At 42.6% G+C, this 26953-nt stretch overlaps 1 protein-coding gene across 4 annotated transcripts in view; it reads right to left on the bottom strand.

The window, feature by feature from the left end:
• Positions 1 to 1169: 1169 nt before the first annotated feature.
• Positions 1170 to 26953, bottom strand: part of MCM9 (minichromosome maintenance 9 homologous recombination repair factor) — an 88480-nt gene continuing 62696 nt past the window's right edge. For 3 of the 4 annotated variants that reach the window (XR_011258777.1, XM_069599135.1, XM_069599133.1), the window contains 5 exons: positions 10499 to 10701; positions 9715 to 9918; positions 8343 to 8425; positions 7725 to 7870; positions 1170 to 3107 (listed from right to left, as the gene is read on the bottom strand). Coding sequence is in view for 3 of the 4 variants with exons in the window: in XM_069599135.1 (XP_069455236.1) it covers positions 1643 to 3107; positions 7725 to 7870; positions 8343 to 8425; positions 9715 to 9918; positions 10499 to 10701 (2101 nt within the window). In the remaining variant the exon portion in view is untranslated. Of the gene's footprint in view, positions 3108 to 5902; positions 6120 to 7724; positions 7871 to 8342; positions 8426 to 9714; positions 9919 to 10498; positions 10702 to 26953 lie in introns of those variants that run through there. The other variant, XM_069599136.1, reaches the window with a different exon arrangement.

Here is a 26953-nt window from a genome sequence, read left to right as displayed (position 1 = left end):
TCCTTTCTTTTTCCTCTAGTTCTAGTAAGAATGCTGAAGTCCACAGAAGTACTAACAGAGAGAGATGGGGACGATATCACATTAAGAATCATACTACACTAGGAAGTCAGTTGCTGCTGCTGCTAAGTCACTTCAGTCGTGTCCGACTCTGTGTGACCCCATAGACGGCAGCCCATGAGGCTCCCCCGTCCCTGGGATTCTCCAGGCAAGAACACAGGAGTGGGTTGCCATTTCCTTCTCCAATGCATGAAAGGGAAAAGTGAAAGTGGAGTCGCTTAGTCGTGTCTGACGCTTAGCAACCCCATGGACTGCAGCCTACCAGGCTCCTCCATCCATGGGATTTTCCAGGCAAGAGTACTGGAGTGGGTTGCCATTGCCTTCTCCAGGAAGTCAGTGAAAGTACAGAAATAAGAAATTACCTAAATGATAGTCTTGACGTTTTAGGATAGGTTTAGGTGAATGTGCAATAACAACTGTTATAATCACTGCTTAGGTATGTCTTATCAGCAGCTTAAGTTGTCTGATGATCTCAAAAGACTCACCCATACTATATTTGTAGTCACTGTTTAAAATCTTTCAGAAAATTTAATTAGTCTATTTTGGAATTAATATTTAAATGCTCAAGAAAAATTGAGATTCTTAAATTTTTTTCTGTATGAATTCAATGAAGTGATCATTAAACTAAGTATGTATAGCTTTCAGTATTCCTCATGCTGAAAGTCCCTCAGACAATGAAAGAATCTATTATCATTTTCCAAATTAAAACTCCAGGACAGAAAGTTTGTAATTATGGAATCCTTGCTAGAATCTAAGGGAAGAAGTTATTCTAAAAGCATTTAAGAAAAACAAACCTTGAGCTGTCTGTTCCTACCAGACAGTCATTGTTTGGGCTTAAAGACAAATGAATCATAACTTAGTAGGAATCACGTTTCCATATTAACCACTTGGATGGGTGCCATGATATATGACTGAGATTACCATACACCCTCTTCTTCCAACCACAGGATTTAAATTGTGTTGAAGGTAAGTCTCCAAGACATGGAGAAGAATCTGAAGCATAAATTGTTGGCTCAAGAGAGAAAGGAAAACTCAGGTCAATATCCCAAGAAAGCGTCTCTTTGACCAGCTGCCAGATCTTTAAGTCTACCATGGAATTGTGAGAAGGCCTCTTGGAGAAACAAAAGCTTTAATAATATTTAATATGACACATGAGAATAAACATAAAAAAAATTCAGAAAAATCACATGATTCTCGCAAATCATAGTAATATTTACCATACTCCACACATCTTGGGTGAAAAACAAAAAAAACAACAGAAAAAGAGTTCATCTGACTTGTTAGCTTGTTACCTTTGTGGCATTTGTTCCTGAGGGAATGAAAGAAGGGGTCTCAGGAAAACCCACCCCCTTAAAATCAAGGCACAGTTGCTAATTAATGCAATTCATGTGCTGGTATCACAGTGACCTCCAATGATTGTACAGCTTTTCACGTCATGAGGATAAACCTGAATTTACAAAACCTGATGGTGGGGGTGGGGGGTGGGATTCAGAATGGTGTCCACATCTGTAAATGCCACGCTGATATCCTGGAGGGGCTGGCTTTGGTAGGGGAGGGTGAAACTTGACCAGAGAGCTTTTCATGATTACGGCTTTTTTCTCAGCTCCTCATCCCAATCAAAATCCAACGGTTCGTCATCTAGTTCTGGTAAAGTGAAGAGAGATGTTTTGGAAAGACTTAGTTTCTCGGTGGATGTGTCCAGCTGAAAAGTTTTCCTCTTCCTGCCAAGCGCTGTAGCTGTGGCCCCACAGCTGGGGCCGCCCTCGCCCGGCTTCTTACTTTGAGGAGGAGGAGGGGATTCTGATTTGGATTCAGAGGGGGAAGTAAAGGAGAAGTTTGCCAATTTGGCTAACGTGCAAGCATGAACCTTGCTGCTTTTGTTACTGCATGAAACCTCTTCCTTTCTGACTCTTTCACTAGCAAGACGGAAACGCCCCGTGTCATTACCAAGCTCTAACTCAGGCTGGACAGTTCCTTTTGCAGGGGCGCGTTCCCCCTTCTCTCCTGGTCTGTCTTTGTAGGGTGGCTGCCGTGACACCCCCCTTGTCTCATCCTGCGGCTGAGCCGAGTTTCTAATTCTGGAGGGGGAGGCCAGCTTTTTTGGGCCCTTCCCAGGCAGAGCTGCTCCTTTTGCTCCACGCTGGGGAGTTTCAGGACTCTGAATTACTGGTTTACTGGTGCCAGCAGACACAGGGCCATGGTCTTCAGGGGAATGGGTCAGTTTTGACTTCTGTTTGAAAGTGAATTTTGCCAGTTTGGCCACAGGGGCACCCAGACTCTCAACACTTTCATGGTGGGGTTCTTGCGCCCGAGTGTGTGACTTCTGTCTCTTTCTTTTGGGAGTTTCCAGCACTCTCTCTGGGCTCTGGATAGGAGTGGGCTGAGGATGAGAAGGGCCTGTGGGTTGCGAGGGCAGCCTGGTGGGATTCCTGCACAACTCCTGGGCCCTCGCCTTGTGCAGCTCGTGCAGTTTCCTGGGGACGTGATGAGTCAGCACCGAGTTGGGTTCATCAGCAGATATGGCCGATTCAGAAACCGTGGCGGCCTCTCTTGCCCTTTCACCCTCACGGTCGTCTGGCCTCAATGGAGCTTCTGTCTCTCCTGCTGCTGGAAGTGGTTCAGTCTCCAATTTGCTCCTTTGGCCTGCCTCCCTATCCTCCTTACCCTGAGATCTGTTGTTGCAGATTTTCAAAGCCACTGCCCCCCTACTTGTTTTGGGACTAGGAGACACAGGAGCAGTGTTTTTAGGTTCAGTCGGATGAGTTGCCAAGGAATCAAACCAGTCCAAACTGTCATCCTGGCTGTTTCTGTGCTCCTCTGAATGCTCTCCACTTATTGGTCTCTTAGGCCCCAGATGGGATGGGGGACCGAGAAGTGGGCTTCCCCCAAAACTGCCTCCAACAGAGAACTGATGGGTGCTACAGCTTACTTCCTGCTGCGTCGATGTCCTGAAGTTTGATTCTTTTCGGGCATCACCTCCCAGGGACCTTGGAATTGTCTCTGCTTCCACGGCCTGCGGCTGGGATTGACCCACACTCCAATTCTGTAACCTGCAGCATATAAGGAAACGTATTGCTTTAATCTTTTCCTGTCTTTATTCTCTGAGATGCCATCTAAGGGTTTAAGTCCAACATAATTCCAGGCTAATACCACATACCATCTCTTAGAGCAGCAGGAAGAAATTATCCTTTTTCACCAGGATAGAACACAAGTGCTCTGATAATCATACTAATTTAACCTAAAACTGTAGTAAAATAAAGAAAATGAAAGAGCAGGTTTGTCTGTATTTTCAGATCTCTCTGAAAGTCTGTTTCATTCATCATACTGTTGGAAGGTCAGTCTTTTCTCCTGTGTTAAATGTTCACCTACAAACAGCCTGGTGGCTACATGCACAGTAGCAGACTACTGACCAAGAGAAGTGGCTCGAGCTATTTCGCAGCCAGTCTGCAGAGCTGAACCAAAGGGAAAGACTAGAGATTATGACCTCCTCAAACCTCTTTAATTAAATGAGGTACTGAATTTTAGTGCATCTGAAAAGTGACCTTCCTCAAGAGTAAAGAGACTATGACTCCTGTGTGCTTGGCATCCCCTGCCCCCTCCAGCAGTCACCCTCGTGGCAGGCCTCCCCCAGGGAGCCATGACCTCTTTCCTGCCAAGCCCATCACGTTTCAGCATCTGTTCTGGGCAGCCACTCTCCATCAGACTGATACAGAGTTGAAACCTACTGACCTGCCGAGAATGATGGATTCACCTTGTGACATTCGTCTTAAACCTTGGGCATATTAGAAACTGAAATAGTGCCAGAGGACCAATTTCTAACAGGGATTACAGCAGCTTTTCGAAGAGAGGTCCCTTAGAAACCCCTTCCTAACAACCTAGAAATGCCTTTTCAGTATAAGGAACAATATGACTCTGCTTCCATGCACTAACTCTGAAAAGAAACTATACCAAAAAGCTGATAAGTAAATTTTTCTAAAAATCATGGGTTATCATAGAAAAAGGAAGAGAAGATATCAAAATTAAATGGATTTAAATTTCAATGTATTTCATTAATGATAGCTCTCTCTGTGAAATAAGATTATGTGTGATTTTTTTCCCTTATTAACTCATTATTGTTACTTTCAAAATACTTTATAAAGAACGTGTATTGGAACTTCCCTGGTGGTCCAGTGGCTAAGACTCTGTGCTCACAAAGCAGGAGAGCTGGGTTCAATCCTTGGTCAGGGAACTAGATCTAATATGTCACAAGCAACTAAAAATCCTATATGCCACAACTAACACCTGGCACAGCCAAATAAATAAATAAATAAAAACATTAAAAAAGAAAAAAAGAATGTATTATTGCTTACAGCCAGGAAAAAAACACTAAAAATTTATTTTTAAAATTTGGGCTACACAGAGAGATATTATGGGGAGGGAGGTGGGAGGGGGGTTCATGTTTGGGAACGCATGTAAGAATTAAAGATATTAAAATTTAAAAAATAAATAAATAAATAAATAAAATAAAATTTGGGCTACAGTCACTCATAATAGACTTGGCAACAACAATACAGAAAATCTGAATTCACTGTAATCACAGTCAGATCAAAAAAGACAAAAAGAAAAAGAAACCCAAATAGCTTTCAAAATTACTACTATCTAGTATACTTTCAGTATCAAATTGAGGTCAGGGATACTCATAATTGTTAACACTCCAAAACTTGAATAATTTATGGGAATTTTAAGGGTACTGCTATTTAAACTCTGTATTTTACTATACCACCTAAAAACATCTTCACACTGTTTTGGGATGGGTAAGACAGCTGCCATTTGAGGCTGGCTGTCACTAGTAGAGGGGTTCCCCAGTGGCTCAGCAGTAAAGAACCTGCCTGCAATGCAGGAGGTGCAGGAGATGCCCCTCTCTGCGGGCCACCTAGTTTTGCTGCTGTGAGGATCAGCTCAGGAATTCTTGCATTACAAAGAAATATCAGAAGGGAAAAAAAAATTTTTTTAAGGCAGAATCCTACCTTTCAGATCATCACTTCCTCTTTCTGTGTTTTCCTTCCTTCCCCCCAGGAGGGTCATCTTGAATCTGATAAGTCCAACTGCCCTTTTTCTATCATACAACATTGCTCTGAGACTCACAGTCCTTCCTTTCCTGAACCTGACATGTGTCAGTTTGGGGGCACCCAAAATGGGAGAATCCTCTCCAAATGCAAAGCCAAGCCTAGGACAGGACTGAAAGCAGTTTGAGGATCGGCTACCTCAAACCATAAAAGAACCAAAGGAAGAGTACTGATCTTAACACTATGCTCTGGATCATGAAAAGGCCAGGAGACTGGAAGATAAAGAGGCTGACTTTAGACAAAGCGCAAGTTTTCTGGGTATCAGCAGGACAAAACCATCTCCCACTTTTCCCCAGAAAGCTGTACCGAGGTTTTATAAATAGAATGAGAACACTGCTGGATGAAGGGAGTGAGCAAAATAGGAGAGAAATGCCAGGAAAAGAATTCTCAAGGTTTTGCTTCAACAGCTAATCATCCCAGTGTGCTCCCCAAATTCTCGTAGCTGCTAGGCTCTCACATGCTCTCTAGTCCCCATCGCCCGGCTTTGAGATCAACACTGGTAACACGCTCAGGTCAATAATTAACCCACTCGCACCAGCAGGAAGAGGCCTGATGGACACACTTGCCACCCTTCATTCCCTCGCCACAGGCGCAGACTCAAAGTCGAGCTCTGCAATAGAAGCTCACGTATTTAGAGGGCACACAGGGCTCAGATGATAAAGAATATGCCTGCAATGCGGGAGACCTGGGTTCCATCTCTGGCTCAGGAAGATCCCCTGGAGAAGGGCATGGCAACCTACTCTAGTATTCTTGCCTGGAGAATCCCAGGGATAGAGAAGCCTGGCGGGTTGCAAAGAATTGGACATGACTGAGCGGCTCTTTCTTTCAAGCGTAAAAGTTCAGGCAAAAATTCTTGAGGTGATGCGTGTGACATGTTCCTTCCCACATGTCCACAGTAACAAGTCACTAGAAAAGGGGGTTTTGAAACACTGCTCCTGTCATTCCTGCGTTGTTCCCCTGTAGGATGAAAAACAGATTTACCTCTTTAGCATAAAATATTATTCTTACTGAGGAATTTTTTCAGTCTGGCTGTTGAATTGTAAATTTTTAAGAGTCACAGATTTGGGAGTGTAGTAGGGAAGGAAATCATGATGCTGAGGGAGGGTCAGAGCAGCTGCTAACAGACCAGGAGGGCCTTTTCCGGGTGAAGCCAGTGCTGTACTCTTATCTCCACTTCCGGAACCTTCCCGGCATTCTGGCACAGGCTGGCCTGAAAGCAGTTTGTGCCTGTCTCTATCTGCGATTTTCTTCCACCTGGGTTATATAAAGACTGTGTGTGTTCTTAGTCACTTAGTTCTCAGCCTGTGGAATTCTCCAGGCAACAATATTGGAGTGGGTTGCCATTCCCTTCTCCAGGGGATCTTCCTGACCCAGGGGTTGAATCCAGGTCTCCTGCATTGTAGGCAAATTCTTTCCGTCTAAGCTACTAGAGCAGCTGCCATATAAAGACTAATGATCAAATATTTACTATGCTTGGAGAAAAGCTTTAGACGATAAGAAGTGAATTAAAATATTAATAAGCATGAACAGTCTATGCAGATACCCTTGCATGTGTCCCCTCCTGGTGAGGACGCATGATACAGCCAGCTTATACAGTACTTTGTGTCTGGGTCTGGCCTGGGGTGAGAGAGACCACTCTCCTGGCGGCCAATGACCTCTTCCTCAACGTTAGTCCCAGCCACCTCTGGACAGCACTACCTCTTATACTGAGCCAAGGAAACAGAAGAGGGGAAAAGCGGTGGCAGTAGGCAGGGCACAGCCACCCACCAAGGTTTCTCGATGGAAACTGTGCATTGTACTGGGTGTAAACTGTAGGGGGCATACCTTGGTCCTTCTCATATAATCAGGACCCAGTTGACTATACACAGTAAAGGACCAGGCCATGTTCTCCATAAGGCTCACTAAACCAGCCAGCCAAGGAAACACTGTGGAAGGTGGTCCCCACAGAGGCTGCCATCAGTCCCCTCCTTTCCATAGGTCTACACCACTTCTCCCATCAAGAGGTGGTGTCCCTGTCCCCTCACCTTGCACGTGGGCTGACCCTGTGACTTGCTCTGACCTGTAAAATGTGGTAGAAGTGATGCCATGTCCGCTCTGGCCCAGCTCATGAAAGGCCAGCGGCTTCCACTTTTGCTCAGCTACTTGCGTCCTAAGCTACTACCATCTCAGAATTCCTACTACCTTACAGTAGAGAGCTCCTGGCCAAGTAAGCCACCCCAGCAAAGGCACCACATATGTGACAGGAGCTCCCTTCGAAGTTCCAATCCCAGCTAAGCTCCCAGCTAAATGCAGGTGTATGAGTGACCCCAGCTGGTACTATGTGGACCAGAAATAAATACCCCCTCTAAACACCCCCGGATTTCTGACTCCCAGAAAGTGAGCACTAAAAGGGTACGGTTGTTTTTTTTTTTAAGCCACTGAGCTTTGATGGAGTCGATTATGTAGCACCAAGTAACTGAAATCTCCTACACAGATTTTCCACTTACTTTACACTTCTTTCGTTTCATTAAATGCCAAACAAACATGTTCCGTTACATGCCTTTCTTGGTTTTCTTTTCTCACCTTTCAAGTCTTCTCAGTTCTTCACTCAAGAGGTTGGGCAGCTCCAGCTTTTCCAGAATAAGCTCACACTGCCTCTGGTACTGCTCCAGAGGGTTTTCAGGAAAGGAAGTGTGGAGTGCATTCACACCTCCTAGCAGAGCACCTCCCTGACAGGGTGAGAAAATGGAAAATACCAGGGAGAGTCACCAGGCCTGCACACAGCAAGTCCACGCTAGGGACCACTGACCCCAGGTGGTTAAGACCAACCCCTACACCCCCGTCACGGCCATCAGAGTCACCTGGGAGCCCGATTCAAATTTCAGTAGTCCTCTTCCCCAGTTCCCAGTGGCAAGCATTGCTCTGGGAAGCCACACTGTCTCGAGTGGAACCATGAGCATCTCTCAGGTGTGTTGAGAAGAAGGATTAAGACTCACTACTTTACACCAGTGGGTAAAACAATGCAGACTGTTTTCATGACAATTTTTTTCGCTTCTTTTAAATGGTTCCCTTTGGATAAATTTCCAGGAATGAATAGGTCTAAAATATGGCCATTTTTGTAACTCCAGATATGTTATAAATTGTCTTTTTTAAACAATGCTTGCAATTAGGGTTCAAATATCAGGTACGAGATATGCTTACCTGCATGGAGGACTCCATTACCGACACCACTGTAACAGCATCTTCCAGAGTCACTGTATCACGAAACATCAGGCGAGCGTGAGCTATAAAAGGTGCATTTGAAATAATGAGGAAATTATTTTTATGAGTGTCTGAGGTGACAGATGTAATACTCTCCTTGGTGCCCCTACTCCAAAACTGTATGTTATTAATGTGCTTCTAATAAAAATACATTTTACTAGAACAAGCACAGATGTCTAAGTCCAAGTAGCTCTAAGGTTCTTTCTCTAATAAGGGGCCTAATTCTTCTGCACAGCCCATGACAATTCTGTGTATTCACATGAAAAAGTACTCTGGGCTCCAGCAAAGAAAGGGGCTATATAAGCATATAATTGATATTCAGTAACTTCTAATTCTTACTCTCTAATCTATTATAATCTAAACAAAACTAAAATTCATTTCTCATCTCTGGTACATCTCTTTATCTGTAGCTTTTCAAAAGTATCAAACTTGCAAGCCTAAATCTTAGGTATTTCTTGCCTTAATATTAATTATAAATCATTGAAAAAGTGAAGCAGTTTTGTTTTATGGAACTTTTTAGTTAAGCATATATCATATCATCATACCATACAGTTAACTCATGTGAAAAAAAATTTTTAGGATTATCTAAGTAAGTGCTAAATGTAAAAGCCAGTATTAAGGGAAAAAAAGTCTGGGGATGTGTATTAGCTGCAAGTATGCACGCAAGTCTCATACGTTAGGGATGGGACAGAGGACAGCATTGTTAATTCAACGTTACTGTGTTAGTGGCGGCTGTGAGTGGCAACTACTGAGAAATAACCCAGGATGCTATACAGAAAACAGTTCCCAACAAAGGCATATTCAAATAGAGGCCATCAAGAAGGAAAACATACAGCAAGCAAGACTTTCTAAATGAATGATGTCTGAAGTTACAGGAAGCTATGAGATGTCACAAAGATTCCTTTTCCTTAATGCCACTACATTCCACTCAACATCTATAATCCGTGTAGGTTTCATAGCTTCAAGCTTTTACTTTTTAACCAACTGTGAGCAAACATCTCGATCATCCTTACTCATCTCTGAATTCATGGTGCCAAGTCCCAAGCCTTTCTTACACTGTGTATTTAGTCTCTTAGTCGCGTCAGACTCTGCGACTCCATGGACTGTAGCCCGCCAGGCTCCTCTGTCCATGGGATTCTCCAGGCAAGAATATTGGAGTGAGTTGCCATTCCCTTCTCCAGGGGAATTTCCCAACCCAGGAATCGAACCCAGGTTTCCTGCACTGCAGGCGGGCTCTTTACAGTTAGAGCCGCCAGGAAAGCCCTAGCTCACAGTGGGCAGCCAATAAAAGTATCTGTTGAGTGAAATTAACCTTCTGCTAGTCGTATCAAGCTCTCCAGCAGGCGGATGGTGGTCCGGGCAGCGTTCCGGGAGTCACTCTGCCTTTGCATCTGGTAGTACCGGAGCAGAACTTGATTACCCTCATCAGACAGTGTGGGCTGTAGTTTCCTAATGAGGCAGAAGTAGGATTTCATCTTTTCCATGCTCCAGAGCTTCTCTGATTTGCTTGGGTAACCTGTATATATCAAGTATTGGATCAGTAATTTCTAAGAACAGGGAAATATCTCATATCGAGGGTTTTGATAAAGTTCCTGTACTCATTTTTTAAAGGATACCCTTCCAGTTTTCTGGCCACTGAAATCTAGACCTGTCTCTGCATATAGCTCTATAATAAACAGTCTTAGACTCTAGGCTTAAAAAGGTAAGCTTCCTACAAGGGTTTAAATTATTCAGGATAATTCTGTTCTTCCATATATGGTAATAAATAGTACTTGGTAAGCCTAATTTTTGACAAAAGCTCCACATTGAGGATTCTGCTTTATAAATTCAGTGCAGTTTTCTTTGTGTATAGGACGTGAACCACGTGGTCAGTATATATAATAAAGTTGCCCCTTTTCACCACAAAGGACATATGGCAAGCAAAGGAAGACCCTTTTCCTTCTGCGCATTGTTCTAGGCTCGCTAACTAGGTTCACTGCTTTCTGTCTAAGCATCTCTCTACAGACTCTTAGGAGGGTATTTATTTGATTTTCCTCAAGGAAAACTTCATTTATGTCTACTCTGTCAATTTGAATGATTTGATCGCTTCCACATACCTTTGTTTTCTAAGATAAAAGAGGAAATGATACGATCCCAGTCTTCATTCTTGGTATCAAGCAAAACGAGGATCAGGTCGAATCGACTTAAGAGTGGGCTGCTAAGGGCAATGTTCACTGACACAGACTCATGGGGGTCGTACTGGCCTTTGGGGTTAGTTGCTGCGAGGATGGTGGTCCTTGTGTTCAGTTTGCACACGAGGCTACCAAAAGAGAAGGTACAGTTCACTGACTGTTGAAAAATCTAGAGACAAACATGTCAAAGAGAACACGGAGTGATACAAACACCAAGTTCAAATGAAGGACATGTTTATACAAGCCTATCTTGAAGAAAAGTAAGTGCTCAACACACATTTCTTATGCCCTGACTCTGAGCAGACCCCTCTAAGAGGTATATGAAGTTAAACCATACATGGATACTGCCCTTAAGAAGCTTGCAATCCATCTGCTATAACGGTGAGACACGGCAGAATATGGTAAGTTCCAGAAGCGAAAACTTCCCAGGGGAAATAAAGATGACATGTATCCATCTATGTACGTGGAAGAGACACTCAGGGAAACATCATGAAGTGGCTTCTGAGCAAGGCCTTTTGTGACGCATGGGCTTGTTCTGTGTGCTCACTCACTTGCTTTGGTTCTTCTGAATGTGAAAGGAACAGGCAGAAGGGAAAGCAAAGGAAGGAGCAAGGGATGGAGGGGAGGAGGGATAGGAAAAGAAGCACCCAGGAAAAGTGAAGGTTGATTTTGAGGAGCAACAGTGAAGGGCAGGCTGAAAAGGTCGGGGCATGGTGGGCTGGTTAGGCGGGGAAGGACCACAGGTGGGACACGTTGGGGAGACAGGGCAGTGGCCGAGGAAGAGGCACACAAGTCCTCGGCAGGGCCGTGGCGGGGCAGATATGGAGACGACAGAACTCAGATGTTGTTTTTAAACTTGTTTATGATGGTCACGTCCTCAAAATAATACGGCACGTTCACTGACAGTAACAAGTATAGAATTCCTTCTCTGTAAAAGTCATCCACTCTCTACTGATGGTGGTTTCCAGTTGCAGCGCGTAGCCCTGCGACTTCGGCAAACATGTGCTACACGTGTTAATCCTTGATCTATTTCCAGTTGGCTCCAGCAATGACCTCATGCCCGAGGACTGAAAAAGTCTGAGAATCTGTATTTGTGGTAAGTGGCACAAGCAGACACAGAAGAGAACAACAAACAAGGTACTTTCACTGAAAACTAAATCCTCTTTTAACAAAATCACTGATAGGGGAAAATTCTGAACATAGAGTCCACGTCTTTTTCATATACCAAAATGACTTTGTAAAGGCAGCTGTTCAGAACTCAGAATCAGCTTGCTGTAAAACCAATGTAATAAATGGTTCCTAACTAATCCCACAAAAAACATATTTAATCTAATACCAAAGAGGCTATTTGCACTTATCAGAAAAAAAGGAATATTGCTTCAATACAATACCAAACAAAATACAACTTTATGAAATAATTGCTTACAAATGATTTTCTGAGAGATAAAATTGGTTGTTCTTCTCTCTGATCAAGAGCTATTTACAAGTCATTTCCTGTGGGCAAAGGGCTGTACTGAGAATTGAGAAAGGTACATTGCGGGTCCCCGCCTTCAATTAGTTCACAACAGAACTGCTGGAGGACAGGGAGGCTTAACACGGCATCCACCAGACAGGACGTGTGCAACGGAGGCTGGTGGCAGTTATCTGCGTTAGTGTCTGCAAAGAGAGGACGATGGACAAGCAGAGACAGAAAGAAGGTGGTGAGTTATTCCTGAGGTAACTGGGAAAACATGCAAAGCAGCAGCTTTGGGAAGAGAGCTAAGGAAGATTTATATGTGAAGGAACAGTCTTCCTGGGGGGGCAGCTTGTGGAGATTCGAGGAATGGAGGCAAAGGAGTAGGCAGGGGAAGAGCAGATGGTGTGGGACAGTAAGCCAGGCCGTGACCTGGCTTAGAGGAAGGTGGGGACAGCGCCAGGAGGGACAGAGGGGCCTTGGTCACTTGAAAGAGGGGAAGACAGTACGTAAGCCTGGTGGCTGCAAACTTGTGATACAAACATGACCCACATTATCACTGGAATGGGGCTTTAGAGAACAAAGATACTCACACAGCCTCATCCTAAGTATCACGTGCACACAGCAGCTCACTACATACTACTGAACGAGGAACTCATGAATGAGCGTAAGGTAAGGGTCATTTCACCAGCCCAGGATGGGCTCTACCCTCCCAATAACAAAAAGATAACTATCATATATGTAATGCCAAGCACTGTGCCAGGCTTTATGTATACACGTTACCCCTGATCTTCACAACGACCTGAAAGGTAGATATTATCACCAACTTGGAAACAAGGAAACTAGATGGTTCCAGATGGTAATAACAACGGTTAAGGTTATGAGCAGATCAACAGAACTGCGATTCAGACCCAGGTCAGCTTCACTCCAAAACCCACACTCCTGTACCTCCAAACTGTCACCCTGATGCTGAAATGTTTTGAGCACTCCCTGTGGTTTAAAGATTGGGCCTGAGGTTTTAGGTGTGCGTCTCCTTGCCTTATTTTTCCTCACTTAACTTGGCCCCCTTGAGGGCCCATGACTGCTGTTACAGTGCTCACGCTGCCTGCCACATATTTAAATGCTCAGTGAGCATGTGCTGAGTAAGGGATAAATCGAGACTCTTTCCTTAGTTCAGTATTTCTCAAACTCAGAGTCATTTTATACTCACAGGCTTCACCAGATATAAAATAACCATGCTAAAGATTTTTTTCCTGCACTAACTTCAAAGAGTGACAACATTCCAGTTTCTGAAAAACCTGCTTTTCCATTGTTTAATCCACATGCTTAAACTTTCCTACATAAATTACATAAGTGAATTTTACCCTGGCAGGCCCTCCAGAAAGCACCCCTGTTTTGTGGCAGTCTTAACAGTCTCATCACATCTGTATGGGTGATCCCCATCTTTGCTGGCGGCTTTAATCACTACCTACAGGCTGGCACTTCCAACTTTAGCTCTGGCCGGTGGCAGTGGCTGCTCTGTGTGCAAACGTGGTGTTCCTTCCTCCCTGGGGGCAGGGCAAGATTAAATTTCCCATCTTCCTTTACAGTCAAGCAGGACGTCCCTGGTGGCTCAGCTGGTAAAGAATCTGCCTGCAGTGCGGGAGACCTGGGTTCAATCCCTGGGTTGGGAAGACCTCCTGGAGAAGGGCATGGCAACCCACTCCAGCATTCTTGCCTGGAGAATCCCCATGGACAGAGGAGCCTGGTGGGCTGCAGTCCCTGGGGCCACAAAATGTCACAACGAGGCACAGCACAGCAGAGCAGCACAGAGCTGTAAAAATAAGTCCGGCCGGTGGAGTGGGGAGAGAACATATCTACTTCCAGGCCAGGCTCCTAAGAACCTTCCTGGGCAACCTTCCCTGCTTTTCTCCCTCTCTGCTATACAGATGAGGATAAAAGGCCCTGGAGTCAGACAGCCACCTGAGGGACTACACAGAGCACAGCACCATCTTTCACTCACATCACACTGTGACTAAAGTAAGAAACACTCCCTCTGGCGAAACACTGCAGGCAAGACAAGGGCACAGGACAGAAGTGACCAGTTTTCAAGGAGTGATGAAAGAGAGTAGACAGCTCAGAAATCTGAGGCTTTGAAGGGCTGGAGAAAACAACTGCCTCTATACCTCAGAGAGTAAAGGGGAAGACTGAAACAGGCTCTGAATAACAAAGGCCCAGTCAACTTTCTCAGCTGTAAAATGTGACCCAGATGAAGGCCAGCTTAGATGGCCTTTTTATCAAGTTGAATAAAAGCGGTACGGACACCCTCCAATGTTCACAGCATGCTATTCATAATAGCCAAGAGGAGGAAGCAATACAAGTGTCCATGGTGAATAAATGGATGAAGAACACACACTCTCATACAGGAAATATTATTTAGCCTAAAATAAAGGAAATCAAGGGCGTCCCCTGGGGCTCAGCTGGTAAAGAATCTGCCTGGAATGCAGGAGACCTGGGTTCGATCCCTGGGTTGGGAAGACGCCCTGGAGAAGGGAAAGGCTACCCACTCCAGTACTCTGGCCCTGGAGAATCCCATATAGTCCACGGCGTCGCAGGGTTGGACACAACTGAGCGATTTTCACTTCACATTACTCCAAAGGAAGTCTTGCCACAGAATACAATATGGATGAACCTTGAGGACATTATGCTAATTAACGTCACAAAAGACAGGTGTGGAGCAGTCTTACCCTGGAGATGCGGTTCCGAGCCTGGCTAGTCAGTGAGAATGCAGGTGGGTTTTAATAATACAGCTTCCTCGGTCTCACCTCTAAGATTCTGACTGAGGACAGGTATGCGCTCAGTGCGAGCTGGTGCCACGGCTCTTCTACGACTGTTAGAGTCAGTGAACAATAAACGCTTACTCGTCTGTCTTGCTGCAAGGCTGTGAGCATCTTGAGAACAAAAGCCCTGTCTTTTCCTTTTCCTGGTATTAGTAGCAATCAGAGACCATAATGCTTCTGAGTGGTCAAGACATGTTTACTGAGCAGAACAATAAACTGTCATCTTGTTTTTAAATTTCAGACTGCACTTCTACCCAGGTATGTGAGTATAATTTAGTAGCAGCAAATGTATAATTGCAATGCCAACTTTTTTCCTAAAATGTGTCCTCAGCCAACACTAAGGGCATCTTCTATTATTTAAGAATCAGATACCCTGCCCTTGAGGAGATGCTATCCTAGTTAAGATCGAAAAGAACCTGGAAAATACATGAAACATTGTCTTTCTCAGATAATTATTTCGTTTAGCACTCTACAGACTTAAAGATCGCCGTGCAAAGCACTCTCAACTGACTTCACACCGTCGTGGGCACTGCACTGCCGTCTGAAGGTGCAGAGACTGACTGGCACCATTCCAGAAGCTAAATCAAAGTGCTGACACCCCTTTTATCTCACACTGCATCCTTTTCTTCCTGGTCTCCTCTTCCACTTCATTTAGCAGCCAGGACAAAATGTAAGATGTGAAACTCCCAAACTTTAACAATGTTCTCGGACTTAAGTAACATAAGCAGAGCACAATGAAACTACTGGTCTTTTCAACCACATATGGATTCAATCAAACTGATATTTTGGTTACTGATGCTGTAAGTTACATCCTTAGTAGACATCCTGAGGGCTTGAGCTTTTTTTTTTTTTTTTTTCTATTCTGACTGCCCCTAACAAGCTTTTACACTGAAAAATCAGTGACTGGTTCTCTCCCAGCCCCTTGTGCATGTGAAGAGTGGGTGAATGGCTTATGATACACCTTTGCAGGAATATGCCCCCCACATGGAGAAACTTCAACCTCAACTCAAAAAACAGTTTGTGCAATTGGCACAGTTACATGGAACAATTAAGAATGTGACTCTTAATTTTTAGAAAAACTCTCCACCTCTGTGCAGTGTACATAAAGTCACACACACACATACACACACATTTGTGTGATTCCCTGGAGCCTTGGCAGCCAGCTAGACATTCTGATTCTGAGGTTCACAATAAAACCCTTAAGAGAGATTAAAATTTGAATAGAAATTCCTTTACAAGTCAATCAGACTTTAGTCACTTAAGACATGAGAGAGACAATGACAGAAAAAAACAAAAGCAGACCCATCCAAGAATTCTCAAAAAGGATGTAGCAAAGTATCAGATATCTCAAAGAACATCTGGGCATTGGCCCAGAGAGTGGGCCCAGAACATCTGGGTGATGACGGCTCAGTGAGGACTCCTCCACTAGGGGACGAAAACCAGAGGATGAAAAGGCTTTGAGCTGGAGAGGGAAGAGTAGTAAGGTGTTTCAAGAGTAAAATTCAGAGTATCCTTATTTTATTTTAGTTGAATACATGATTAAGTACTTCCTTTTCATACTTAACTCTTCTTACCTGCTTACTGATGAACAACTTGACATGCTTTATGTCTCTAGACACATTTTCTGAAAAGGTCCACACTTGGCAATTAATTGCATACCTTCTATCAGGAAGATTAATGGGCTTCTAATGAGGGAGAGTGAACTTAAGGCTCTGGAAAGTTCTGGCCAAAAAATTAAGATGAGCTACTATTGGAGGGTGATCCGACTTTTTCATAAGTCATTGAGTGACCCAGAGTCAGTGCTATGAAAAATGAACACAAACGCTCAAGTGGAACTTGAAGAGTGTTTTCCTTTGTTCCTACCACCAAGGAGATGACAGATGGACCGTGGTGACTGAGGGCACACTTAACCGCCAGCCCAAGAGCAAAGCCAACATGTGGCATATTCATACACTTTTCTGTTAAGTGATATAACAGCTATTATAGTGATGTCAAAATAAAAGTTGAAAAAAAAAAAACGCTACAAGGACAACTTGAATGGAGGAAGAAAGATCACATAATTGGTGGTAACTATGATCTGGGAGAAATTGTAAGAACTTCTACAAAATACAGAGTTTGACCAAGAGTTTACAACTCACTAGGTACTTGTGACTAAGCAATGTCTTTTAAACCCCTGCCATTCTTTTTGTCCATCTCTTTGAAATACTCTGAGTTCAAGACTTTTCTCATAAAGAGCCACCTCCTATTTAGATCTACACAAAAAAGATGACCTGGATAACCACGGTGGTGTGATCACTTACCTAGAGCCAGACATCCTGGAGTGCAAACTCAAATGGGCCTTAGGAAGCATCACTATGAACAAAGCTAGTAGAGATGACAGAATTCCAGCTGAGTTATTTCAAACCCTAAAAGATGAAGCTGTGAAAGTGCTGCACTTAATATGCCAGCAAATTTGGAAAACTCAGCAGTGGCCACAGGACTGGAAAAGGTCAGTTTTCATTCCAATCCCAAAGAAGGGCAATGCCAAAGAATGTTCAAACTACCGCACAATTGTACTCATTTCACATGCTAGCAAGGTAACACTCAAAATCCTTCAGGCAAGGCTTAAACAGTACGTGAACCAAGAACTTCGAGATGTGTAAGCTAGATTTAGAAAAGGCAGAGGAACCAGAGATCAAATTGCCAACAACCACTGAATCACAGAAAAAACAAGAGAATTCCAGAAAAACATCTACTTCTGCTTCATTGACTACACTAAAGCCTTTGACTTTGTGGATCACAACAAACTGTGGAAAATTCTTCAAGAGATGGGAATATCAGACCACCTCACCTGCCTCCTGAGAGACTAGTATGCAGGTCTAATAGCAACAGTTAGAATCACACATGGAACGACAGACTTATTCAAAACTGGAAAAGGAATACATTAAGGTTGTATATTGTCACCCTGCTTATTTAACTTATTTACAGAATACATCATGTGAATAAATCATGTGAAATGCCAGGCTGGATGAAATGCCAAGCAGAAATCAGGACTGGAATCAAGATTGCCAGGAGAAATATCAATAACCTCAGATATACAGATGACACCACCTTTATGGCAGAAAACAAAAAGGAACTAAAGAGTTCTTGATGAAGGTAAAAGAGGAGAGTAAAAAAGCTCACTTAAAACTCAGCATTCAAAAAACTAAGATCATGGCATCTGGTCCCATTACTTCAAGGCAAATAGATGGGGAAACAATGGAAACAGTGAGAGACTATTTTCTTGGGCTCCATAATCACTGCAGACGGTGACTGCAGCCATGAAATTAAAAGATGCTTGCTCCTTGGAAGAAAAGCTATGACAAACCTAGACAGTGTATTAAAAAGCAGAGATATTATTTTGCCAAAATAAACTTTGGTCCATATAGTCAAAACTATGGTCTTTCCAGTAGTCATGTACAGGTGTGAGAACTGGACCATAAAGAAGGCTGAGTGCCTAAGAATTGATGCTTAAAATTGTGGTCTTGGAGAAGACTCTTGAGAGTCCCTTGGATAGCAAGGAAATCAAACCAGTCAATCCTAAAGGAAATCAGTCCTGAATATTCATTGAAAGGACTGATGCTGAAGCTGAAGCTCCAATATTTGGGCCACCTGATGTGAAGAGCTGACTCACTGAAAAAGACTCTGATGGCAGGAAAGATGGAAGGCAGGAGGAGAAGTGGATCACAGTGGATGAGATGGCTGAATGGCATCAGTGACTCAATGGACATGTGTTTGAGCAAACTCTGGGAGATGGTGAAAGACAGGGAAACCTGGTGTGCTACAGTCCATGGGGTCACAAAGAGTCGGATACAACTGAGTGACAACCTGTTTAGACTGATTCACCAGGCTACTCTGGCTGCCTGTCTAAGCTATTGTTTCCCAGCACCAACAAACCTACTAGTACTTACAACTGATGCATGACTTGTTTTTTGCTATATTTCTTAAGTGATTCTTCTGTCCTCATTATAGTCCTGGACAGGCTAAGCACTGGAATGCCCACCAAGCACATAACTCCACAATCCCTTCTACAGAAATGGCCATACATGGACAACTGGCTGGACCAGATACTGAGACCTGACCCAACAGTAGTCAAGCAATAAACTGGCCAGAGGCCTCTGAGGTGGTCTTGCGCAAAGCTTCTAATAGGGATGATAATGTCTAACTGAGCCTCTCTTGAGGTCCGTTTGAAATGGACACAAGAGGGAAAGCCAAACTACTAAAGAGAGGTGGAAAAGCCTAAAAAATGCACAAACACACAAATAAATCAAAGACAGAGAAAGCAGACCTTATAGATAAACGAGATACACAAAAAACCAAAAACCCTGAAAGCTAGCTAAGGGAGAGAATACTACAAACTTCAGCCTCCATGTAAACAGAAATTAGTTATGAATTTATGAAGTTGCTTAATCATATCCGACTCTTTGCGACCCCATGGACTGTAGCCTACCGGGCTCCTCCATCCATGGGATTTTCTAGGCAAGAATACTGGAGTGGGTAGCCATTTCCTTCTCCAGGGGAATTTCCCGACCCAGGGATCGAACCCAGGTCTCTGCACTGTAAGCAGACGCTTTACCATCTGAGCCACAAGGGAGGCCTAGACAGACATTAGAAACCAGCAAAGCTAATCTAGAGCCCATACTGGAATAGGAAGATGAGTGGAGACTGAATGAAAAGGGGGAGAGGGCAATGGGTTCCTCATGATGGAGGAACACAGATGAAACCATCATCACAAAAAGGGAGCTCCACAGAGGACCCTGAAAGTTCCTGGGACCAGAGGAGGCAGGCCTGGAGGAGATGGAGGAGATGTAAGGGACAAGAGTCCCTTGGAGTCCTGAAGAAGACAAGCTATAGATATTAAAGGTCCTACAACACAAATGAGAAACAAAATCAGAAGACACATCAACCTACGCATATCGCCCCTTGTAAACCTTAGGAAAAAAACTCTATTAAGAAAGACGGACTGAACTGAGGTTACTCTGAACTAAAAACTAGTACACCATCCAAACCTCTGACTACTGCTTTAATAGAATAACTACTATAAATGATTCAGGAAAAGATAAGACATTTTACAATGAATTGGAGTAATATTTATATAAGATGTAATATTTATATATACTACCACAAGAATCAAAATACCTTAGTTGATAAAACCCCATCCCACCATTCCCTTAAAAAATTCACAGAACAGAAGAAATCTGTATTTAATATCCTCACTTAAACATTCCTGAACAAACATTTGTACATATGAAAAATCATTCCAAATCAGAAATCAAAACCTCAGAACAGAAAATATAAAAAAGAGGAAGATGAACATCCAGAGATGACTCAGGGAAGAAAATGGGTGAAGAGAGGGAGAAAGTAATTTTAGAAATAAACATTTAAATCTAGGGTGCCAAAGAGAGGACAGACAGGAATGAAAGTATAAAAAAGGGTGCTAAGGGGAGGAATAAAAATGCCAAGGCAATAAAAATGAAATACAAAAGAGCTAAGAAGTCTAAGAAAAATATTGGTTGCTATAGAATCTAGGCAAAAAAGACCTAACACACGTAATTAGGATTTCTGAAAAATAAAAAACAAAGAATAGCATATGTAAGACTATAATTCAAGAAAAATTTCCAAAAAGAAATGAAGCCTTTTACATTTCAAAGAGCCTTTACATTTCACTAACATCTAAAAAAATGACCAAGAATAATCAACTGAGACATAGCCTAGTAAAGTGTTATGCTTAAAACCACAAAGACAAAAAATCCTTCTGGGCCTTCAGGGAAGAATATCAAATTGCCTACAAAGTAAAGGATATCAGAATGGCACTCGACTTGTGAATACAACATACAAAGCAGGGCTATAGGAAAGAAAGTGTAAGGCTACATCTTTATATCCAGTCATGTTGTTTTTCAAGTATCAAAGCTATGAAAAATAGTTTTAAATATGCACAAAGTCAGTACAGAACTCAGGAACGCTTCCCAAGGAATCTGTTTGAGGAGAGCTTCATTCAAGCAAGAGATGATGGTGCTACTCTGGCAAAAGGACTGACGGTGAGTCTTCAATATATTTAATTTTGGGTCTAAGAAAATGAAGGCATAACAGTAGAAGAAGAGTATATAAATACAAGTGTTATTTGTCCCAACAAAGTATAAAGAATAAAACCATTTTTTAATAGTAAAGAGAAGGGAGAAAAGGGAAAGCAGAACATGCTCAGTGGTCATCACGCGGGTAATGAAGTACAGCCAAAGGATATTATTTAAAGGGGATGCAGGTAGCATAAAAAGTATTTATAGTAAGTCCTAGAACAGGTGTTGTCAACTACAGGTGGTGTCAGACTACAGCCTGCAGGTCAAATCTAGGTCTCCATTTATTTTTGAAAGTAAAATTTCACTGAAAAACAGCTATACCCATTCATATACATACTGTCTATGGCTTCTTTATTCTGTATACATTATAAACATATTGATGCAGTCATACTGTCTGCATTAGCAGAGGTGAGTAAGAGAGACAAGAGACAATATAGCCCACAAAAGCCTAAAATAGTTATCTGGACCTTTACACAAAAAATTTGCCAACCCCTAATGTATGACAAAAATACAAACCTTCCTAAATGTCAAACAAATAAAAAAAAGAGAAACATAGCAAGTTTTTTAAAAAACGAAGTACTTGATATCAAGAATATTGCTAATACCAATAAATGTAAATGTACTTAACTCATATATTAAAAGAAAAAGACTTTCAGGTTACTTGTAAAACAAAGCAAAACAAAATAAAGTGAAACCAACTTTATGGTGTATACAAGAGAACAAATCACAATCAAAAGGCTAAACATAAAGGAAGAAGCAAAGATATATTAGGCAAATGTAAATAATATGAAATCAGGAGTTGTGATCTTGATATAAGGCAAGCTAAATTTCAGACCACACTGCATTAACACGAAGTACAAAGCTAAAGCAATGACCTTGATAAAGCAGAATGTTATTCAAAGTTTCTGATGTGAGAAATGCAAAGAGAAAACAACAGACAAACAGTTATAGCAAGAGACTTTATCAAACCACTTTCAGCCTAAGACACATCAAGCAGACAAAAGATTAAGTAAAGATATAGAAGAGCTTATAAGGTACAGTTTAAATGTGTGTTTCTGTGTATTACATCCTGATAACAGAGAATACAACTTCTCAAGCACAGATGGGCCAGTCATGAAACTCTCCTAGTGTCAGGCCACAGAGAAAAAAGCCTCAGGAAGTTCCTTAAAGTAAAAATAATACAAATAGCACTCTCTGACCGGAATGCAATGAAACCAGAAATTAATAGCACCATCAAAAACCCAGTAATTTTCTAAAAGTCCTTCTATCTGGAGGTTAAAAACTGTTTAAAACAAATCTTGTGAGAAAGGGGATGTATAAACTAAAATTGCAGAATTTCCTAAAAACTAGGGAAGAGATGATAATAAGAACACTACATCTAACAATTGTCACTAAGGCAGTGCCTCAGAGCACTTATGTTGTGACATGTTTTGCAAAAGAAGAGGGGAGATGTGCGCGTGCACACACACATGGTTTGCTTGTTTTTGCAAAAAAAAAAAAAAAAAAGGTTAAATCAGAAACCAGTGAAAAAGGTTTATGTAAGGGACAGGAGCAAATAGAATGAAAGAGGCAGGGATAGGAGCGTAACCTCTTCGATATGAAAGTTTTGTTTCTGACTGCATCTCAAGGCATGTGGGGTCTTAGTTCCCTGACCAGGGACTGAAGCCATTCCTCATGCTATGGAAGTGCCAAGTTCTAGCCGCTGGACCACCAGGGATATTTTACAAATTCAGAAAACAAAATTAAACCGAAAAGAATGAGAGGCAAACTCTAAAAGTGAACCCAAACATAGGTTTAAAAACATGTTTCCTAACTGTATATCAAATCAGTAATATGACCACACAAAGAAAAGAACTCAACTAACTTTTGAACATGTACCCTGATCATATATAACCATAGTGGAATATATTCTAAACTCAGAAAGACCACGAAGAAGGCCTGAGTATTACTTACTTTCTTTGTGGTTGACGTTGCTGCCAATGGAATTGGTGTAAAAATTCTGAAACTATTTTGGAGACTCAGCTGAGTTCATAAACACAAGGTGCCCTGTGAACACCTTTACATACAAGTGAAGTAAAATAATTTTGGACAGTTTTAGGTGTCTTCTCATCCTGACCTTGATGATATTGGCTAGAAAACTCTTTCTAAAAAGTACATAAATGGTTGTATAACAATGTGAATGGGTTATATTTTTTTTCAAATTTGTATATTACATTTTATTGTGGTAAAAAATGCCTATCATAAAATTCACCATCTTAACCATTTCTAAGGGTACATTCAATAGTGTTAGATACATTCACACTGTTGTGTGACCAGTCTTTGGAAGTTAATCTTGGGAAACTGAAAACGAATCACAAAACCGTTTGCCACAGTAGCTGCACCACCTGTATTTCATATTTCCATAATCCACAAGGGTTCTGATAGCTCCCCACCCTCACTAACACTTGTGCTTTTCTGGTTTTTGTGTTTTTTATGATCGCCATCTAAACATTTGAACATTTCATTGTGTTTGACTTGCATTTTCCTAATGATTAGTGACGCTGAGCATCTTTTCATGTGCTTGCTGGCCATGTATATATCATCTTTGGATAAATGAGTATTCAAGTCCTTTGTCCAGTTTTTAACTTGATTGATTTGTGCTGCTGAATTGCAGGAATTCTTTATATATTCTGGTTATTAACTCCTTTTCAGATTTGCAAATATTTTTTCCAACTCAACATGTTAACATTTCACTCTGTTGCATCCTTTCATACTCAGAAGTTTAAAATTTTGATGCAATCCAAGTAAACAAATAAATAAATCTATCATCTTGCTAATTCGCTTTTTCTCATCTATTCTTGGTTCCCTTTTTCTTCTCCCCCTGTTTTCTTTTGAATTATTTATGATGTCATTTCATCTCTACAACTCACTTATCAGTTTTAGTTTTTATCTCTTTTACTTTCTAGTGGTTGCTCTAGTGTTTGTATCTTTAATTGATTATGGTCCACACTCGAATAATACCATACCACTTCACGTACAGTATAAGGCTGGCACAGCTGGTCTGAGCATCTGCACCAGAGAGTCTCTTTCCTCACTTCCTCACTGGGGATGAACACCTTCCCAGTGGCAGACTGCTATTGCTTGTTACTAGTGTTAGACTTATTTGGAGGCCAGGCTGCTTCTTGGCCTCCTGGTATTTGGCAGGCGCTGTGTACCTGCTCTTGGAGGGGACAGGCGGGAGAGTGGTAAGGCCTCCTGCCTGTCCCACCAGTGGCAGCTGAACCCTATCATGTATCTGTGATGCTTCTCGTGTAGAAGGGGTCTTTCTCTCCTTTCCCAGTGGTCAGACCTCTCTACTTTGTACCCGGTGAGAAGCCTCCGGGTGGCGCAGACCTCTCTGCTTTGTACCGGGTGAGAATCTTCCGAGTGGTACACACCTCTGCTCTGTACTGGGTAAGAATCCTGGACCCGAGAGATCTGCCTGCCCTCCCCTGAGGAGAAGATGGCTTATGCTTCTGCCCTTCTCCCCAAACCAGCATCTTTTTGCCCAGTTCCTTTGAGAGCGAAGTAAGGAAGATTCTCTAAACTCCTCCTGAGGCAGAAGGGGTTTTTGCTTCTAGCCCTCCTCCAGGGGTCCTAGTGATGAGAGGGTTTGTTGCCCTAGCCTCAGTGAGTTAAAGGCTTTGGTTTGTATGAGGGGTGTGCCTGGGTGAGCAGCAGGACTTCGTGCCTAGCCCCCAGCAGCAAGCAGGCCTGCATGAGTGATGAGCAAAGCAGGGGGTCTCCGTTTCTCCTGTGAGCATCTGTGGAGTCCTGTGGAGAAGAGCTTACATGTGAGGACTCCCCTTGGGCTTGGGGTCCAGAGTTGTTCTAAACTGATACGCTATCCCACACTTGGACTTCAGGAAATTTAACATTTTGTAGCTATTTCTTCTTATTTGCGTCTATGGCCGCCACCAGTTTCTCTCACGCTCTGTCAAAGGTGAGCAGTCTGTGTGCCTCAGCTCTCCTAGGAGGGGCTTGTCCCATTCTGGAATTGAGTTCCCATGATTTCTTTATGAATCAGCTCTCAGATATGGTTGGAAAGTCACGCTTTGTGGGCTATCTGGATTTTTCTCATTAGGAGCAGAGAAGTACAGCTTTCTATAGGCCAAGTGGAAGAAGAATTAAGGCTTACGTTTTCTATATCTCTGCTTTTTCATTTCATTAAAAAAATTTTATTGCATTTTATAAAAATATTGCTCTGTGACAGACTGAAAAATAAACCATAAAACCAGTCCATCCCCACAAATAGTGTGAAAAGCACTGTTCTGGTACATGAAGTAGTTCTGCTTATGATAAGACTGTCCAATCTGTAGAGGCGCTGTTGAGTTGTAAGAACTTACAACATACTTATGTAGATAGCACAAAAAGTTCATACTAATTCACACTTAGTAGAGGGTAAGGCAGTAAGAGCAGTTAATAAAGCATTTTCTCTTTCACGGATTTTTTTTCTGTGGCCTATCCTAAAGTACTGCTAATTTTCTCCCTCATAGCACTTGTTCCAGTTTTCCCTGATGGTTAAGGGTTAATTGGGGCTTCCCTGGTGGCTCAGATGGTAAAGAATCTGCCTGCTATGCAGGAGACCTGGGTTCAAACCCTGGGTTGGGAAGATCCCCTGGAGAAGGGAATGGCAACCCACTCCAGTATTTTGGCCTGGAGAAGTCCATGAACAGAGGAGCCTGGCAGGTTACAGGAATCTTTGAAAATGTCCCAGATTGCCTCTGGAAAAGGCATATCAAAACAAACCACAGATTCTATCAACCAGCAAACATGCTAACCAAAGAGAGACTTAATGAGAAGAGAAAGTAGCCTTGAAGACACTTAGTAAACTGGATCTCTAATTTCTCTGATAAAGAGTTTAGAAACACTAATTCTTCTAAAGTATCTTCTCTCATAACACTTTCATTATGGACTTATCCCTTTGCTGCTCTTCCATCCTTCCCAACAAAACAGTGAACACCTCAAGGATGGTGTTGTATTCATCTCTGTACTACTCAGTGTCTAGCCCAGTGCCTGGCAAACGGCAGGCTCTGAATGATCATTCATTGAATGAAGCAAATAGACCTGATAATGGTCCTGCCTAGCTTTCTCTTGCGGAGAAGGCAATGGCACCCCACTCCAGTACTCTTGCCTGGAGAATCCCATGGACGGAGGAGCCTGGTAGGCTGCAGTCCATCGGGTCACAAAGAGTCGGACACGACTGAGCGACTTCACTTTCACTTTTCACTTTCATGCACTGGAGAAGGAAATGGCAACCCACTCCAGTGTTCTTGCCTGGAGAATCCCAGGGATGGGGGAGCCTGGTGGGCTGCCGTCTATGGGGTCGCACAGAGTCGGAGACGACTGAAGCAACTTAGCAGCAGCAGCAGCAGCAGCTTTTTCTTGAATCTTTTTCTTCTGGGCATATCTTTCTCTTACCACCCTTCCTCTTTCCTTTTTTGTGAGTATATGAATCAGTTTCACAGAATCCCTACCCACTAGTGTCTGCTTGGCTCCCAGGAACCCACTACTGTTTGAAGACTGTGCCACCAGCCCTATCTGCCTGGTCAGCTGGCCTCACATTTCTAACAGGGTTGAGATAGTTCTGGCTCTGTTCTTTGCTTGGATGACCTAGCAGCCTGCTTGACGGTCAGCCTTTGTAGCCAGATGTGTTTCTTACAACCACCTCAGGGCCTGGGCAAATGGATTCCTATCTGAACCTACCTATTTTCCTCCTCGCTGGTCACGTGTAGTCAGGGGCTAATACCTCAACCTCTGAGCCTCCTTGAGTCATAGTAGGTATTTCATCTTATGCTAATATAAATTATTAGTTTTCCATACACTGTGATAAACCTTCCATTTGGATATATAAGGAGAATGCCATCAAAAGCAGAAATTACAGTTTCTTCCCCCCCTTTTGAACCTTTCAAAATTCCTAACATAGTATGTGCCCAGAGTAGACAGATACACAATTATTGAATGAGAGAATGAACTGAATGCTGCATTGAAAGCTCTT

This window comes from Ovis canadensis, chromosome 8 (assembly GCF_042477335.2).
Source record: "Ovis canadensis isolate MfBH-ARS-UI-01 breed Bighorn chromosome 8, ARS-UI_OviCan_v2, whole genome shotgun sequence".
NCBI lineage: Eukaryota > Metazoa > Chordata > Mammalia > Artiodactyla > Bovidae > Ovis > Ovis canadensis.
This window is presented reverse-complemented; position numbering and strand designations above follow the sequence as displayed.